Source organism: Ostrea edulis, chromosome 1 (genome assembly GCF_947568905.1).
Source record: "Ostrea edulis chromosome 1, xbOstEdul1.1, whole genome shotgun sequence".
In the NCBI taxonomy this organism is placed as follows: Eukaryota; Metazoa; Mollusca; class Bivalvia; order Ostreida; family Ostreidae; genus Ostrea; species Ostrea edulis.
In genome coordinates this window covers 66,577,180-66,592,863 of record NC_079164.1, presented here as the reverse complement: position 1 = coordinate 66,592,863, position 15,684 = coordinate 66,577,180, and the positions used below count along the sequence as shown (strand labels likewise).

The 15,684-nt window shown below is 35.8% G+C and overlaps 1 protein-coding gene across 6 annotated transcripts in view; it reads left to right on the top strand.

Annotated features, from left to right (window-relative positions):
* The window catches only part of LOC125646830 (proline-rich transmembrane protein 1-like), a 36,891-nt gene extending 21,349 nt beyond the window's left edge, over positions 1 to 15,542 (top strand). For 2 of the 6 annotated variants that reach the window (XM_056157148.1, XM_048873401.2), the window contains exons 2-5: positions 3,191 to 3,244; positions 3,404 to 3,603; positions 7,020 to 7,397; positions 13,620 to 13,711. In XM_056157148.1, coding sequence (XP_056013123.1) covers positions 3,191 to 3,244; positions 3,404 to 3,603; positions 7,020 to 7,397 — 632 coding nt within the window. In that variant the 3' untranslated portion in view covers positions 13,620 to 13,711. Of the gene's footprint in view, positions 1 to 2,763; positions 2,958 to 3,190; positions 3,245 to 3,403; positions 3,604 to 7,019; positions 7,398 to 13,619; positions 13,746 to 14,966 lie in introns of those variants that run through there. The other 4 variants (XM_048873385.2, XM_048873409.2, XM_056157153.1 and 1 more) reach the window with 4 other exon arrangements.
* The last annotated feature ends 142 nt before the right edge of the window (positions 15,543 to 15,684 follow it).

Genomic DNA, 15,684 nt, shown 5'->3' with positions numbered 1-15,684 from the left:
AGAATATGATGACTTCTTCTCAATGCCACATCCAAATATCGCTTGATGAATATTTTCACACAGTTTTTGAATATTTTAGCGCCAAAATAGATCAAAAACATAAAGATAATACGAAATCTTTGTCCATACATTGGGTGTTTAATTGACCCTATGATCACATAATATAATCTGGCGACATGGAGTAATATATACACCACTGCTTAAAATCATACGCAAAAGTTGTTAAACTTTTATTGAATGAAAATTTAGGAAATACAAATGATATTAACGCAAAGAAAATTTAAAAACACGCTCTCAGATTTTTATATTTGCTTGTTCAATTTTAAAAATTGAGTCGGCGACAGTCACGTACGTTACAAAATTAGGGTATCTACGCTTCCTACCAAGTTTATAAGTAAAGGGGAAATAAAAAGTATACCATGCCTAGGGAGGCTATGGGTCCATGAATGTATAGCACACAAAATATATGATTTGGTATAGCTTATTTTCTAATAAAGTGCCGGCGACATCGATTGCACGCTTTTATTGACTTTGAGTGTATATCATATCATCTGGTATCTTAAGAAGGCTTTAAAAGGTTGAGCCTGGTATCTAATTCTTACAACAATTCGCGCAATAAGATATAGATGAAGTTAAATTCCTGTAGAATGTTCTTTATTATTTCATGAGGGCATATTATCAGCTTAGCCAGGAATTTAAGTGTTATGATATCATTATGTACGAAACTAATTGAACTGATACATTTTTGTTAGATGAAGGGAAACTTGTTTAGTTCGTTTCATTTCACCTTGTTTTGCTTTATGTTTCTGTTTAAATTTATCAAGAACACTTACAATTCTAAATCGGAATATACATGTAGTATAAATGTTGGACGTAATGAATGGATTTCAATGACGTCATTATGGTGCCTAGCTACAGAATCGTAGCATTCTAGGTATAGATAGATCGTATAGTCTATCCAATACAGAAAGCTCTACCTCTGCTACTACTGCTAGGTGACCTATATTTCCACCAACCATACATTTACTACTATCATAATATCGTCGACTGACCAGTTTCGGTGACTTTTGTGATAAACCGCGATTTTCTCATTAATCACTTGGATTAAATAAATAAAGAATACACCTACCTTTAAAGGTTTTAAAGTAATTAAATTCCTTTACTTTCATCCAAAAATTCCAAATCCATTGGTACGTTAATTGAATATATCTTCGTAATTTAAACATGTCACTTTGTGCTCCTAAAATGTTTACGTCACCTATTTCGGTGACCATTGTTAATATAGGTTTGTCAAAAATTTCTAACAGTAAAACCGTGTATACAGGAGGAATGTGCAACTAATCGTCAATGAATAAAATAACATAGTGTAGAATTCTAGACTTTTTGTATACTTTATATTAGTTTGAAGGTTTGCTTTAAAAAAGTATTAGTAAATGGGGTGGTAGTGTCGATTTTTTGCATACTCTCCTTCTTGTAGTTCATTTTCGGGGGAAAAAAATTGAAGACGTGCTCTATGTGTGTTTGCAAAAATTACGGCGAAATTGATAACATGATAAACACCCGGAAACGACAACGCGCACGCGTAAACAAAAGGTCACCGATTCTGGTCAGTCACCGAAATAGGGCAGTCGACGATAAAATTTGAATTAAAAAACAATGGACTGTCTCTGTAATAAGAAACAGTACATTTATTTTGGGTCAATTCATAACTTAAGAACAATTTCACCCAGAGTTTATTTTCTGAAATTTTGATAATATACGGTAAGTGATGCAATTGATTCTAGAGATTAAATTTCTGCCTTATATAAATTTCTGTTTAATTCTATTTGAGATGGAATTATTCAGCTCATTGTGGAGTAGGTTTTATGCAGAATGATGTTAAATAGAGTCGCCACTCACATCATTAATCCTCAGGATTTCTTGCTTGTGAACCAGGGTTTTTAAGGTTATTTTCTTGATTTGATGTTATAACTAGATATAAGAATGAATATTTTCTATCTTAATGTGCATTTAAACTAAATCGGTTTAACACATTCTAATACTAAATCATCGCATTCTCGAAATCATGATAAAAAGGACCTCAGCCACGCTCGCAGAAAAAACAAATGAAATAAGGAAAGAAGCTTATATCTAGCTGCAAAACTGTAGCTCTCTGCGAAAATATTGTGGCTGATCACGCACTGATCTCTGATGTGTCCCAATATTTTGTCAGAGAGCAACAGTTCTGCAGCTAGATTATATATTCTACTTCGACCAGTCTCAACCGAACATATATTATTTATATCCAGCTATAAGACCTGCGTATTTTATTGATGTCATTGCTCAACACTCAATATAATGCTTTTCCATTTACTAAAAATATACAATGCAACCAACACAAATTCATGAGAGGGAACGGGGTTATTGTGACTGAAATCCACGCAGACGAATGATCAAATACAAACAACTCTCTACATTTTTAGTAATTACCCGCTATATGAAAACTGGTCCCATAGGTATTCATAATTACCCAGGTAAAGCTTGTTTGAAAAAAAAAATCGTACGACTTCTAATTTTATATTTTCTCAACCTCTAATAAATACATTTTCATTCTATCTACACAGGGAAGTTATCAGTTATCAGACGCTGTTCCACAAGAAAAACAAAATGATTAACATTACCAACTTTTTGTTGTTCCCAAAAATTTTCAGGACTCAAGGAATTAAGTTCTTTTCTAACTGCATTCAACCAGCTTTACAGTTTTCCTTTTGCGTATTGTATTAACATAACAATTGTTCATAACATGTTTTTAATTAAACAAGACCCGTGGGGATCCGGGTTAGAATAGGTCATCGGTACCCCCTTGCTTGTCGGAAGAGGCGACTAAATGGGGCAGTCCTTCAGATGAAACCGGAAAAACCGAGGTCCCATGTCGCAGCAGGTGTGGAACGATAAAGATCCCTCCCTGTTCAATGGCCGTAAGCGCCGAACATAGGCTTACATTTTGCAGCCCTTCACCGGCATTGGTAACGTCTCCATATGAGTGAAATATTCTCGAGAGGGACGTTAAACAATATTCAATCAATGAATTAAGCAATTTACAGGAATATTTCAAAATTCTAAGTTTCCTTTGGACGTACATTGGAGAGCTGCCAAATTCAAAATAAACCATTAAAATATTTGTAGATTTGCGAACAATTTTACTTTTCAGTCAATGGTGTACACTATGGACAACCCCCTCAGCCTACACAGAAGTCAGATCATCGTAAGTATACTTTTGCAGCCAAATTAATCTGATATAATTTTGTAAAAAATCATCGTTGAAAAAGTATGAAGTATTAAAATTATGTATATTACTTAGAAAATAACTACTAGTATATTGTAGATCCAGAAAGATTAAATGTTACTACATCTTGAATTTTAGCATACTATGCTGAATACAACCAGCCCCTGGCCTATGGGCAGCAGCTCCCGGCCTATGGACAGCAGTCGCCCCCGGCCTATGGTCAGCAGCAGCCCCCGGCCTATGGACAGCAGTCCCCGACCTATGGACAGCAGTCCCCGACCTATGGAAAGCAGCATACAACCTATGGTTATCCGATGTCAACTTCCACGAATGTTGTCGTAAGTTACTAGTCATTATGAACAAGTCTGAGGTTATATTAATGTGTGAAATTATACTTATAATTTGCAATTGTAGGAATATTGCATTTGAGAATAGAAACTCTCTCGGTTCATTATTGGCCGGTTGCATATCTCGGGATTAAACCCTCGATCAATGATACCTGGTTTGAATCCAGTTTTACGCGTTGCAGATAGGTAGGGCTGAGGTGAGAACGGTAAATGACGAACCAGGTGGATGCAGTGAACAGGTTTGATTATAATCTTGTAGAAAGATTAATCAGAGGAAAACAAATTATTAGAGACAGACTTAATCATTTCACGAATTATAATGATACAATTTTTAGGTCACCTGAGTTATTTCGAAATTCCTAAAACTAAAATTTACCAAGGCACGTGAATAAAGCTGATGTCTACAGATTTCAGCTTAATGGGTACTTTACTTAGTTTAACCACCCGTGACCTGAAAAAAGTACCCAAAAACATATTGGCGGAACTGTCATGGCTTTTTATTTAAAACATTCACCGTTAACATGCCACTCGCATGTTCAAACCCTATGCGCCGATCTTACCACCTGTAGGCTTTTGGCAGCATAGCATTCACAAATATTCAGCAAACCATGTCAGAGCTGGGGGACAATAGTATCCCTCAGCAAATGGTTTTCTGTCAAAATTGCGCCAACTGGAAATCAAACCGCCAACACAGCGGCTGAATTTTGACCATTAGCGTAAAAATTAGCATATATCATTCACAAATAGCAATCAACAAATAAATGCATACTCATCAATCATAGAGCCACAACAGTTCCCATTCATTTCCATATATCACCTCTTTGGATTAAGTAAATTATTACATTGTACCTCGACTAAACTGCCTTAGAGCAGCCTGTATCGCTAACACAAAAACATGATTGCCCAAGGGAGACAAGTGAACTCAATCACTAAGAAATAGTATACTTTGCTCCACACTTATATCCTGATGTTTAATGGAAGCGCCACCTTTTTTAAAAACAAAACTAGCACTAAAACTATTAATCCTACACCTAGATTTCTCTGCAGCAATATTTGATATGGCATGGCGCCAATAAACTCTAGGTAATATATGTAACCATACAACGTAAGTCAACGGTATAGCCAAACTCAACCTGTTGATTACATTTTTCATGAACTTTTGCTGTCTACATAATGTATTATCATGTTTTCAAATGTCATTACCCCTTACATGTATAACCAGAAACCTTGAATGTGGATTCGTGGAGTACATGTCAAAAATAACCTGAAAATATTCAAAACTCAGTCCTGATATTCCCTTCCACGACACTGATATGCTAGGTAAAGCAAGGTCTTTGCCAAACTCAGGTGAATTCAATGCAAATTGTTCCGCTCTTTTAATAAGTGATGATCCTACAATCCATATTGAATCTGCAAGATTTATGAACAATACACAACACACTTAGCAGTGCGAAAAACTATTGTGATATGATTATTTGCATGTTCTAAAATGTGGCCAGCTCAGGTCTGAGGCTATTTTTATATGCATTGGAAAGCCATCCACCCCTTCTCTGTATTTCTTGTTCAGATATACCTGACAAATACATCCGAGTAGCAGCCCCTATTCTAAACGAGTGCGTTTTGAATAGTTTTGTTTCAATACCTAGAAATCTTAATGCTTTGTGCAATATAATCGAGAACTGATATGCTGACAATGGGGAATCATTGATATGATAGAATAAAGGACCATCAATCTGAGATCTAAAATGCAAAAACTTCTTCCAACAAGTCCAAGCATACTGTTGACTCAATCGATTTGCTTATTGTAATCACTAAACCATTCCCATACTGATCTGTTTTAGAAAAACGCAAGTTAAATTTGATTGCGTCTTTAGTCAGTAGTAGGTCAGAAAGGTGCAGTATATTTTTGGGACTGTTATTAAATGTTGCTGCTAGTTCACTTATTCTAAAAAGACTGAAAAATGCAGTTGCAAATGCAGAACTGAATAGAAAATTCTCATATTTTGATTGCGTTACTGTAGGTAAAGTGTCTACAATTTTGAGTAATATCTGATAAGTTACTGGGCTTCTGATGTCTTTGGCAGGTTTAGTTCTTTTGAAACCTGCTAATATCTTTTGTATAATGAAAGACCTAACTGGATGTCTAGGTCATGCACCATTCTCTACCCACAGTTCCGTGCGCTCCTCGCACTAAACCTCTGTCAACGGCTTTTTACAGAAATCTTGTAAAAGTTTCTAATATCCAGCATTTATGTTTTCGACTAAATATTCAGTCATACTATGAAATGTTTTTGGTGCAATTGAATTGATGCTTACTGTAAATTTTTTAAAATCGCCGTTTTCTGATCCTAAATTTAGAACTACTTCGTAATATGCGTATGAATGTAGGACATCCACGTGTTGAAGATTTGAATGTAAACATGGAATCAAAAGTAAGAAAGGTTGTAAAAATACGATAAAAAAAATTTGAAATAAGAGACAAACAGCTAAATGGTAAATATGTATTTATTAAAGTGCCAGTGGGCTATAAAAAGAGCCTGATGTCATCACCTGTTACCAGAACTTTTACCGAGAATTATTGTTTATATCATGTCATTATATTGTCACGTGATTCCAAGCGTTGACAGAGGTGTATGTGAAGCTTGCGTAACGCGCCCTCTAGTGAGAAAATGGGGCATGCACTTGTAGGTTATGACTAAGGGCGGACAAGTACACTTTAGCTGTAGAATGTGCCAGATTTTATGACGATAGAAAAGCTAGATGATCTATTGCAGGAGGCTAAGGCAGTGGCAAATTAAATTGTAATCTAAAGTCATTAAAAACACTAAAGGCTTTGTCATAAGCAACGTTTGTGTTGCTGGAGAGACTAGACTCAATTAAGCGATTTACATGCCCTTCAAAGGGTCCCAAAAGTGAGTAGGTACTTGAAAGGGATGGCAATCTTCCCAAGGTGCCAACTGCCTGAATCTGGTCCACTGAAAACGAGAAATTGCATCTGCTATCTCATTTTTGCAACCTGGTACATGAACTGCTTGAAAGTGAATATTGGACTTTAAAAACAACAATACTAATTCTCTCATCAAAGTCATTACCTGTTTACTCTTGGATGTTTTTTTTTTGTTTGAGATTTGAACCAATGCCAAGTTGTCAACATGTAAAATCAATTTCCTATTTTGCAATATGTTTGACCACAAGTGAAATCCTAGCACAAAAGGGACAAAGTCTAAATATGTTATATCCCTTCTAATATCTATATTCCACTCCTGTGGCCAATAGAGACATGCCCAAGAAGTACCGAAAACTACATATCATGCTGTTTCTGAGCTGTCGGAATTAAATTGTGAATTTTCATCGGATTCCCATTCTAAATCCGGAAAATTTGAAATCCCATTAAATTTACCCTGCAGAAGATCCAGGCATTTTACAACACCTCTCTCAGGCGCATCTTCAACATCCGATGGCCTGAAAAGATTACAAATGAAGAACTATGGAAGAGAGCAGGGCAGGAATCTTTAGACATACAAATCAGACGGAGGATGTGGGGCTGGATTGGACACACTCTAAGGAAGCCACCTTCCACCACCACACGCCAGGCCCTGACCTGGAACCCGCAGGGCAAAAGAAAGAGGGGGCGTCCAAGAAACACCTGGAGGCGGGACTCAGATGCAAAACTAAAAGCGCAGGACATGACCTGGCACGACGCCACAAAAGCAGCCCAAAATCGTGTTCGTTGGAGGACTGTCGTCGATGGCCTATGTTCCTCACAGAACGACAGGCCTAAGTAAGTAAGTAATTAAATTCATCAAGAAATTTTAACCACATCTGGAGGTTACTGCGTATTTCTTTGGAAATCCATATATAGTGATATGGTCTAGAGACACAGGACATTAACCCATACAAGCGACATGTACATGTAAATGCACTACCTGCTGGTAATGCCTTTGTTATGAATGATAGTGAGCCTGCTAATGACTGAAGCTGCTTTAAAGTGCTTATAGATTTGCCTTAAATTTCCTTCTGCAAAGCTTCCACTTTGTCAGTTGGTATAAAGATTGACTGATTAACCGAGTATATACCTAAACCCAAGAACACTATATGTGTAGTTGGACCCTCTGTTTTTTCATCTGACAACGGAACACCTAAATCGCTGCTACGTTGAAAGGTATCCATTAAAATTGTGCAATTGTTTGTACCATGAGGTCCAGCAAATAAGAAATCATCTAAATAATGAACAATATTTTTCAAGTTGGTGCTAGATTCTAATACCCAATGTAAAAAAAACTGGAAAAATTTTCAAATAAAGAACATGTTATAGCGGAACCCATTGGCAAACATTTGTCCACATAGTATTTATACAGAAATTTAAATCCAAGAAGACTAAAATCCTCAGGTCTAATTGGCAATAACCTGAATGCGTTTGAAATATGCATTTTCCTTGATTGAGCCTTTGGACCCAGTTTTTGAATCACGTTAATAATTTGATCAAAAGATGAATAACTGACAGTGCATATTTCAGGGTTAATGAATTCATTAATATTCTTTCCCCGTGGGGCAGATAAATTGGTGATTAGCCTCCAACCACCTTGTTTCTTAGGCAATACACCTATTAGGCTACAATGGAAATTTTTAAACGGTGGGGCATCAAATGGGCCAATTATGCGACCTAAATCAATTTCTTTGTTGATTTTAGCCAGCAATTGATGTTGATGCTCTAATGCTGAAACCATATTTTACAAGATACTGGATTGCGAGGACCCATATACATGTAGTTCAAAGAGAAACCAAATGTAAATCCATGTGAAAGTTGATATGCTATAGTTTTGTCTGGATAATCTGAAACAGAGTCGTCCACTTCTGCTTCATACTTAGATATTTTATTGAAAGTAGACATTAACGGCAAACTGACAACTCAACTGTATGACAAACGGGATGATTTCAGCTTCTCCATCGTCAACTTCCCACATTTATGTAGCAATATTCCATTATCACCTGCATATGGTGTTTATATATCTCAATTAATTCGATATGCAAGAGCTTGTTCTGGGTATAGTCGGTTTTTAAATCGAGGTAAGCTACTGACAAACAAGTTGATGGTACAGGGATTTCAACAGTCTCGATTGAAGTCAGCATTTCGCAAATTCTATGGTCGTTATAACGATCTAGTTCGTCAATACGACCTCGCATTGGGTCAAATGCTGTCTGACGTGTTTCATACCGATTGTTAAGCCGTTCTTGGCACACTGATTTTGACTGCGGATTACTCCGTTTACCTGATCAGGATATGGGGCTCACGGCGGGTGTGACCGGTCAACAGGGGATGCTTACTCCTCCTAGGCACCTGATCCCACCTCTGGTGTGTCCAGGGGTCCGTGTTTGCCCAACTATCTATTTTGTATTGCTTGTAGGAGTTATGAGATTGATCACTGTTCGTTATCTTCACCTTACATTTAACACTTTAACATTGATTGGTGTATAACCTAACTCCCACAGACATGGATGATTATTGCCGAAATGGCCTTGGAAAACATGTTTGGGTCGCATTGGTATTACGACTGACATTCTGAGCAAGTCCTTTGGGTATAATGTGGCTTGTTTGATTGCTGTAACAATTGATGAATGGGTGATTTTTGCCACATTTAAGACAATCATGAGAAAATCTAGTCTTTTTAAAGACAAGAACCCTTCAAATTGAAATCATAACAACGCTTGTGCTGATGAAGACTAGAGGTATGCTTCTGTTCAGCTACAGCGGACTGACCCATATAGATCAACCACAATTCCGCATCAATATTTTACCAACTGATCAAAGCGTTTTCTGAACTCCTAAGCCGAAACTGAACATCATAATCCCTCCACCCCAGAGCAGAAGAGCGTGCTGCCTCCAGTCGTATTGAACTGATATACTTCAAAATGCCTTGAACATGCTGCGGAAACCTTTTTAAGTAAATGGCAGCATAAATCAAGAAGGAATCAGTCCATTCAGAGATTGAAGCATTTTTTTTATCTTTAGATTTGTTTTTAATTTTGATTTCACCATCTTCAAACACAGGAAGTTGTTAGGTTTCAGCTGCAAGATCTAAATGCAGTAGCTTGAGGAGATCTATATATTCATCATTCCATATTTTTTCCTGTACAGACAATGGAATGTTAGCCCCAAGATAATGAAGAAGTCCGAGGTTATATTAATGTTTGAAATTAGAATTTAATTTGCAATTGTTGGAAGATTGCATTTGAGAATAGAAAATCTCTCGGTTCATTATTGGTTGGATGAGTAACTCGGGATTAAACCCCCGATCAATGATACCGGGTTTGAATCCAGTTTTACGCGTTGCAGACAGGTAGGTCTGAGGTGAGAACGGCTCAGAATTACGTTAACAATTGAACATTTTTAACCTCTTCTTGATGACTACCATCCCAATTCTTTTCAAATTTAGGATGAAGCATTTTTTTGGCAAGAGAGACATAAATTGTAAATTTCAGGACTCCAGCACCCCTGGGGCCTTAGGGGCGGGGCAAAAACTGCTAAAAATAGACCAATTTAAAAAAATATTCTTTTCTACAACTGCAGATATGCAAAAAAAACAAAAAACCTCCAAAAAAAACAAAAACAAAAAAAAAAACAAAAAAAAAAAAAAACAAAAAAAAAACAAAAAAAAAAACCCAACAAAAAAAAACAAAACAAAAAAACAACCCCAACTAAATGCATAATGATGTAGAATAGGAAGGCCTCTACCAGAACTGAAATTTTCATGACCCCCAGGGTAAGGATTTTGACTCCAGGGCGAGGCTAAACTTAGCATTTAGTGTTTATGTGTAAAGCACTTCAATACCATCTTCTTTAGTGCTATTGATAGTAGATTGAAAGTAAAAGGATCTTTAGAAAGAGCTGGTAGTCCTTTACCAAAATTGTAAAATTGATGATTCCAGTGGTAGGGGTTTTCTTATCAGGGTAGGGCCAAAATGGTGTTATTAAATGTGTTAACAATATAAATTTTTAACTTCATGATAACTACCATTCCAATTCTTCTCAAATTTGGTATGAAGCATCTTTGGGACAATTGGGACATAAATTGTAAAATTCAGGACTTCTGCACGCCGGGGCCTCAGGGGTAGGGCAAAAATTGACAAATCTTCAAACATCTTCTCTACACCTGCATATATTTATGCAAAACTAAATATAAAGTGATATAGAGCAGGAAGACCTCTGTCAAAATTGTAACTTTCAGGATCCCCGGGGTTGTGGTTCTGACTCCAGGGTTTGGACAAACTTGGTATATATAGTATGTAAGTGCAAAACATATAAATGATATCTGCTTTAATGCCATTGATACTAAATTGAAACTAAATAGATATTTAGAAGAAGTAGGTAGTCTTCTATTAAAATTGTAAATTTCATGATGCTAGGGGTTAAGGGTTTGGTTTCAGAATTTGAAGGACCTCTTTAGGTTTGCTGATACTCTATAAATGTAAATGCATATTTAGGAATAGCAGAAAATGATGTACAAAAAAAGGTGGGTCCAAATTAGTCATGAAAGGTGAAGATAACGAACAGTGATCAATCTCATAACTCCTAAAAGCAATACAAAATAGAGAGTTGGGATGACACGGACCCCTGGACATACAAGAGGTGGGATCAGGTACCTAGGAGGAGTAAGCATCCCCTGTCGACCGGTCACACCCGCCGTGAGACCAATACCTTGATCAGGTAAACGGAGTTATCCGTAGTCAAAATAAATGTGCCAAGAACCGCTTAATTCTCTTGTTGTCTCCATCTCTCATATGTATCTGCGAGATTTTCACATCTAATGGCATTATGATATGCCTGTCTTCTTTCATTAAGGATCTTTCTCCAAATTGTGATATTTTTTTGTTTTTCCCGGTACATTTCATTCACGATATCGGTGTTATATCTACTTTGTAGAATGAAGTCCACATTCGATTTATAATTAATATTTTCTTGTGTACATTCCACACTGTGTAGATTTTCAGCTTCTTCATTGATAATAATATCAAGTTTGGTATTACAGCATTTAATCAGCTTCTCTAATCTGTTAATGCTATTTGCTAGATCCTCAACTCTATTATCTAAGGTAAAAAGTTTACCTGTGATTTCTTCTAGAATCTTTTCCATGTTTTTATTAAGACAGAAATATCTGAAAATTCTCTGATTTAAAGGAGTCCTGAATCAAGCTTGATCTGTGTTTTGAATAAGTTAAATATATGCCAAGTATAGTATCTCAACTTAAATGAAAGTTATTTCTTAATTTATAACATTATTGCGTCATGAGTAAGAGTTTTCCCCGCCTTTTTTCAAAAAGAGCTTGATAACTGTTAAATTTCATCCAGATTATTGCTTAGGAAAAGGTGTGCCCATCCGTCGAGCAAAATGAAATTAATATATATTGTGCATTAAGAGAAGATGAAAAATGTGTTCGAATATAAATTTGCTCGACGCATGGGCTGTATGTTTTCTGAAAGGAAAACACCCTGAATTTATGAAAATTTTCATTGATTTTTGCATTTTTGGGAATTTTATGCCAACTTCACGCTCCTGTCATACAACACAAAGCAATTTTGGATCAAATTAAACGTAGTTTGAATTTGCTTATATATTCCTTATTTGAATGCCAGATTTTGGGACTCCTACTGAAATCATCTATTTTCTGGGCCAAATGACTGTAGAAACTGTCCCTAGTTCATTTAATAGATGCCGCTGTTGAAAAGTCCAAATCCATACCTATCGCAGAACTTCGGAATTCTAGAAGATCAGGAACCCAGGATGAAATTAAAAAAACAAAACAAATTCCCCTTGTCGTAACTCACAATCCCCGTAATATAAATATGTACTCTTCTGTGAAACATTTCTTCCCAATTTTACAATAATCCGAAAATCTAAAGGATCTTTTTGAAATAAAGAACATTGTCTACAGCCGACGTCAACCTCCAAACCTTAAAAAAAAATTACTAACGAAAGCCAGATTTTCATCTGATGAAGAAAAACCTACAGTTTCCAAAGGTATGGATCCCTGTTGTGGCACCTGTCTTTATTTAAAAACAGGAGACTCATTTACTTTTAAATGTGGCAAAACGTTCACTATACATACTAATATGTCGTGCAAATCCAGAAATTTAATATATTGCATGATTTGTACTTCCTGCGGAGAAAACTATATAGGACAGACCGGAACCAAACTAGCCGACCGTGTGAGAGTCCACAAACAACAAATACGGGACCCGTTCGTCAGGAATACACCCTGCAGTGAACATTTCAATTTATGTGCTAATAGAGACTTTTTGATATTTTCGTTTTATAAAGTTTTAGAAAATAATGAACACTTACGGAGAGCAAAAGAGTACTATTTTGTAAAGTTATTCAAACCTAAATTGAATGTAAATTAATTATTATAACTTGGATGTGACATTTCAAGTCATTGCTTTATTTTTGGCACTTTATTGACTTTAACTTGCACCAATTTAGTATGCTGCCTTTGTGACGTCACAATAACGACGTCTTAACTACAATGCCATAACAAGTACATTGTACTCTTTGTAAATCTTGTTACACTCTGAAGAGCCGAACTACACGGCGAAAGCACAAAGTGTAATTAATTAAATTGCTGTTATAAAATTTAGAAATTCATTTCAAAATTAAGGATTATCTCCCTCATGCATAGCTCTTATCCCTGGACGATTTGGCTCCACTTTTTTGGCACGCTGTTTTTGGCTATATTTAGCTCCAAAACTTCATAGTTATTTCGGATTTCAAACATTTCGGTTGAGCATCACTGAAGAGACATTATTTGTCGAAATACGCATCTGGTGCATCAAAATTGGTACCGTATAAGTTTTACATGTAGATCATGTGTACTTAGTCATCGTTGGATATATATATATATATATATATATATATATATATATATATATATAAGAAATAATGGACGTTATAGGAGGGAGTCTTGTAACATCAACATTACATTATTGACAAACGGGGAATATTTGTATTTTAGGTAACCAACACTGTAGCTACTCCTGTAGTAATCCACAGAGGGAAAGATTGGCTGGTTCCCGCCGTCTTATCCTGCTTGTTCTGTTTTTGGCCCACTGGAATCTGTGCCATTATAGCAGCAGTCAACGTAAGGATACTCATTTTTCTTGACCATTCCGGGAATTCTAATTTAAATCTCCAAAAAGAGGAGCAGTAGTTTGTTTTGTTTTATGGTTTGGGTTTTTGTAACTTAACTGGAATTATTCATGTAATTTTGCATAGAAATTACTATTTCATCAAATTTTGGAAGTATCGGGACATCTAATTTATGTAATTACAAGATACTAATCAAACTGATATACTGGATTGAGGTGTGTCACAGATCTAAACCGAGCATTCATTACATAATGAGATGAAATTGAGGAAGAAAAGTTTTTTGGCGTAATTTGCTTTTGATTTACATCATAAAGTTTAGAGTTCACCTGATCATTTCATTGAACAGCACAATCAAACGAACATTTTATATGAAATGCATTATGCCCTAACTGAATAGTTTTCAGGTTCCAGGGGTCCATATAGGCAAGCCAAGCATTTTTTTAATTTAAGGATCTCCATTACTGGCTTGCAAAGTTTCTCATAACTAGATAAAAAGAACTTGAAATCTTTACATCAAACAGTTGCCTAACGATATACAATGAATTGGGCAGTCACAATTATAGAACAATATACATTGTTGCAAGATGACCGGAAGAATAAATTACTAACGTTATACCTTTTTAAAGTAAGGGATATACGGCATTCCCGTGCTTAGGCGTGAAGTTTTTAAAATTTGATTAAGGAATGGTAGTTACATTTAAAAACTAAGTCGGGCTCGTGATTATCATCACTAAAGTATCCCCTTTTAGGTGATACGTGAACCACTTTCAACATCATTTTAAACATTATTTAGTGCCTTATATATTGTTCTTAATTAAGATTCTATTCGAAAAGATCTTACATTTATCGATAAAAATTGTATTGTTTATTTCTCTGGAATCGTTGTTTCAAAGACAACACAAGCCATGACTTTATTGATTATTTACCGATATCCACGTGAATGAATTGATAGCAATATAGAGCATAAACGTTTCCCCGGATAAATGAGTTACAATTATGCTGACGAATAAATATGCAAGGATACTGTATAACTCATTACAAAATTTACATCATCATTTTATTAGGAATAAACTTTTAAAAAATTGTCTTGAAAACTTCAAAAATCACCTTGATGAAATACACACACGCGCAAAGAAATCTTATATTTATAAGATTTTTTATTATCATTTAAATTGTCATGCAAAATTCATTGTCAATGCTGATCTTGTTTTAGGCAAGAACTCGTTATGACGTCGGAGATCACGCTGGTGGAGAATCCCGTGACAGGTGGGCTAAGATTCTGACGCTGACTTCCCTTGGAGTTGGCCTGGTATCTATCATTCAGTTGCTTGTCCTGTACTTCACTGGTTGGTAATCTGAAAAAGATCGCTTTGGCTTCACTACAAGAGACTCATTTAATATCTTGAAATTCACAACAAAGAATTCTTGGGACTTCTAGGAAAATAAATTGTGGACGAGGACATACCACCCTTATAAATGTCAATAGGCAGTCTCAGCAGTGTGTTTCGTCACACATGTATACATACCAGTTTCAGGATTTCCTTTTCCCACTTCTGTTTCACAATGTGTGATTTTTAAAACTACAATAGCTAACAAAGGATCTGTCCACTATTTTCGTCTAGCGATATAAATTTGTAGTTGTGTTATGTGATTAATTCGACATGACAAGACAAGTCTTGTATTAGAAGCATTTTTTGTACCTTGGTAGACTTATCTCAGCCTAACAACACTCACTGTCTCTCTTTTTTCATTCTATGTATTCTGATGATGAATAAACTTTGTTATTGTGTCGTAGTGTTTACTCATGTTCGATTGTTAAACCCTCAAAGAAGGTACGGTAAATATTACAAAGCAGTGTTGATATCAATGTCCATGGTCATCTGTACAATTCCTCATTATTCACTTTCATGTGATATGTAATACGGCACAGG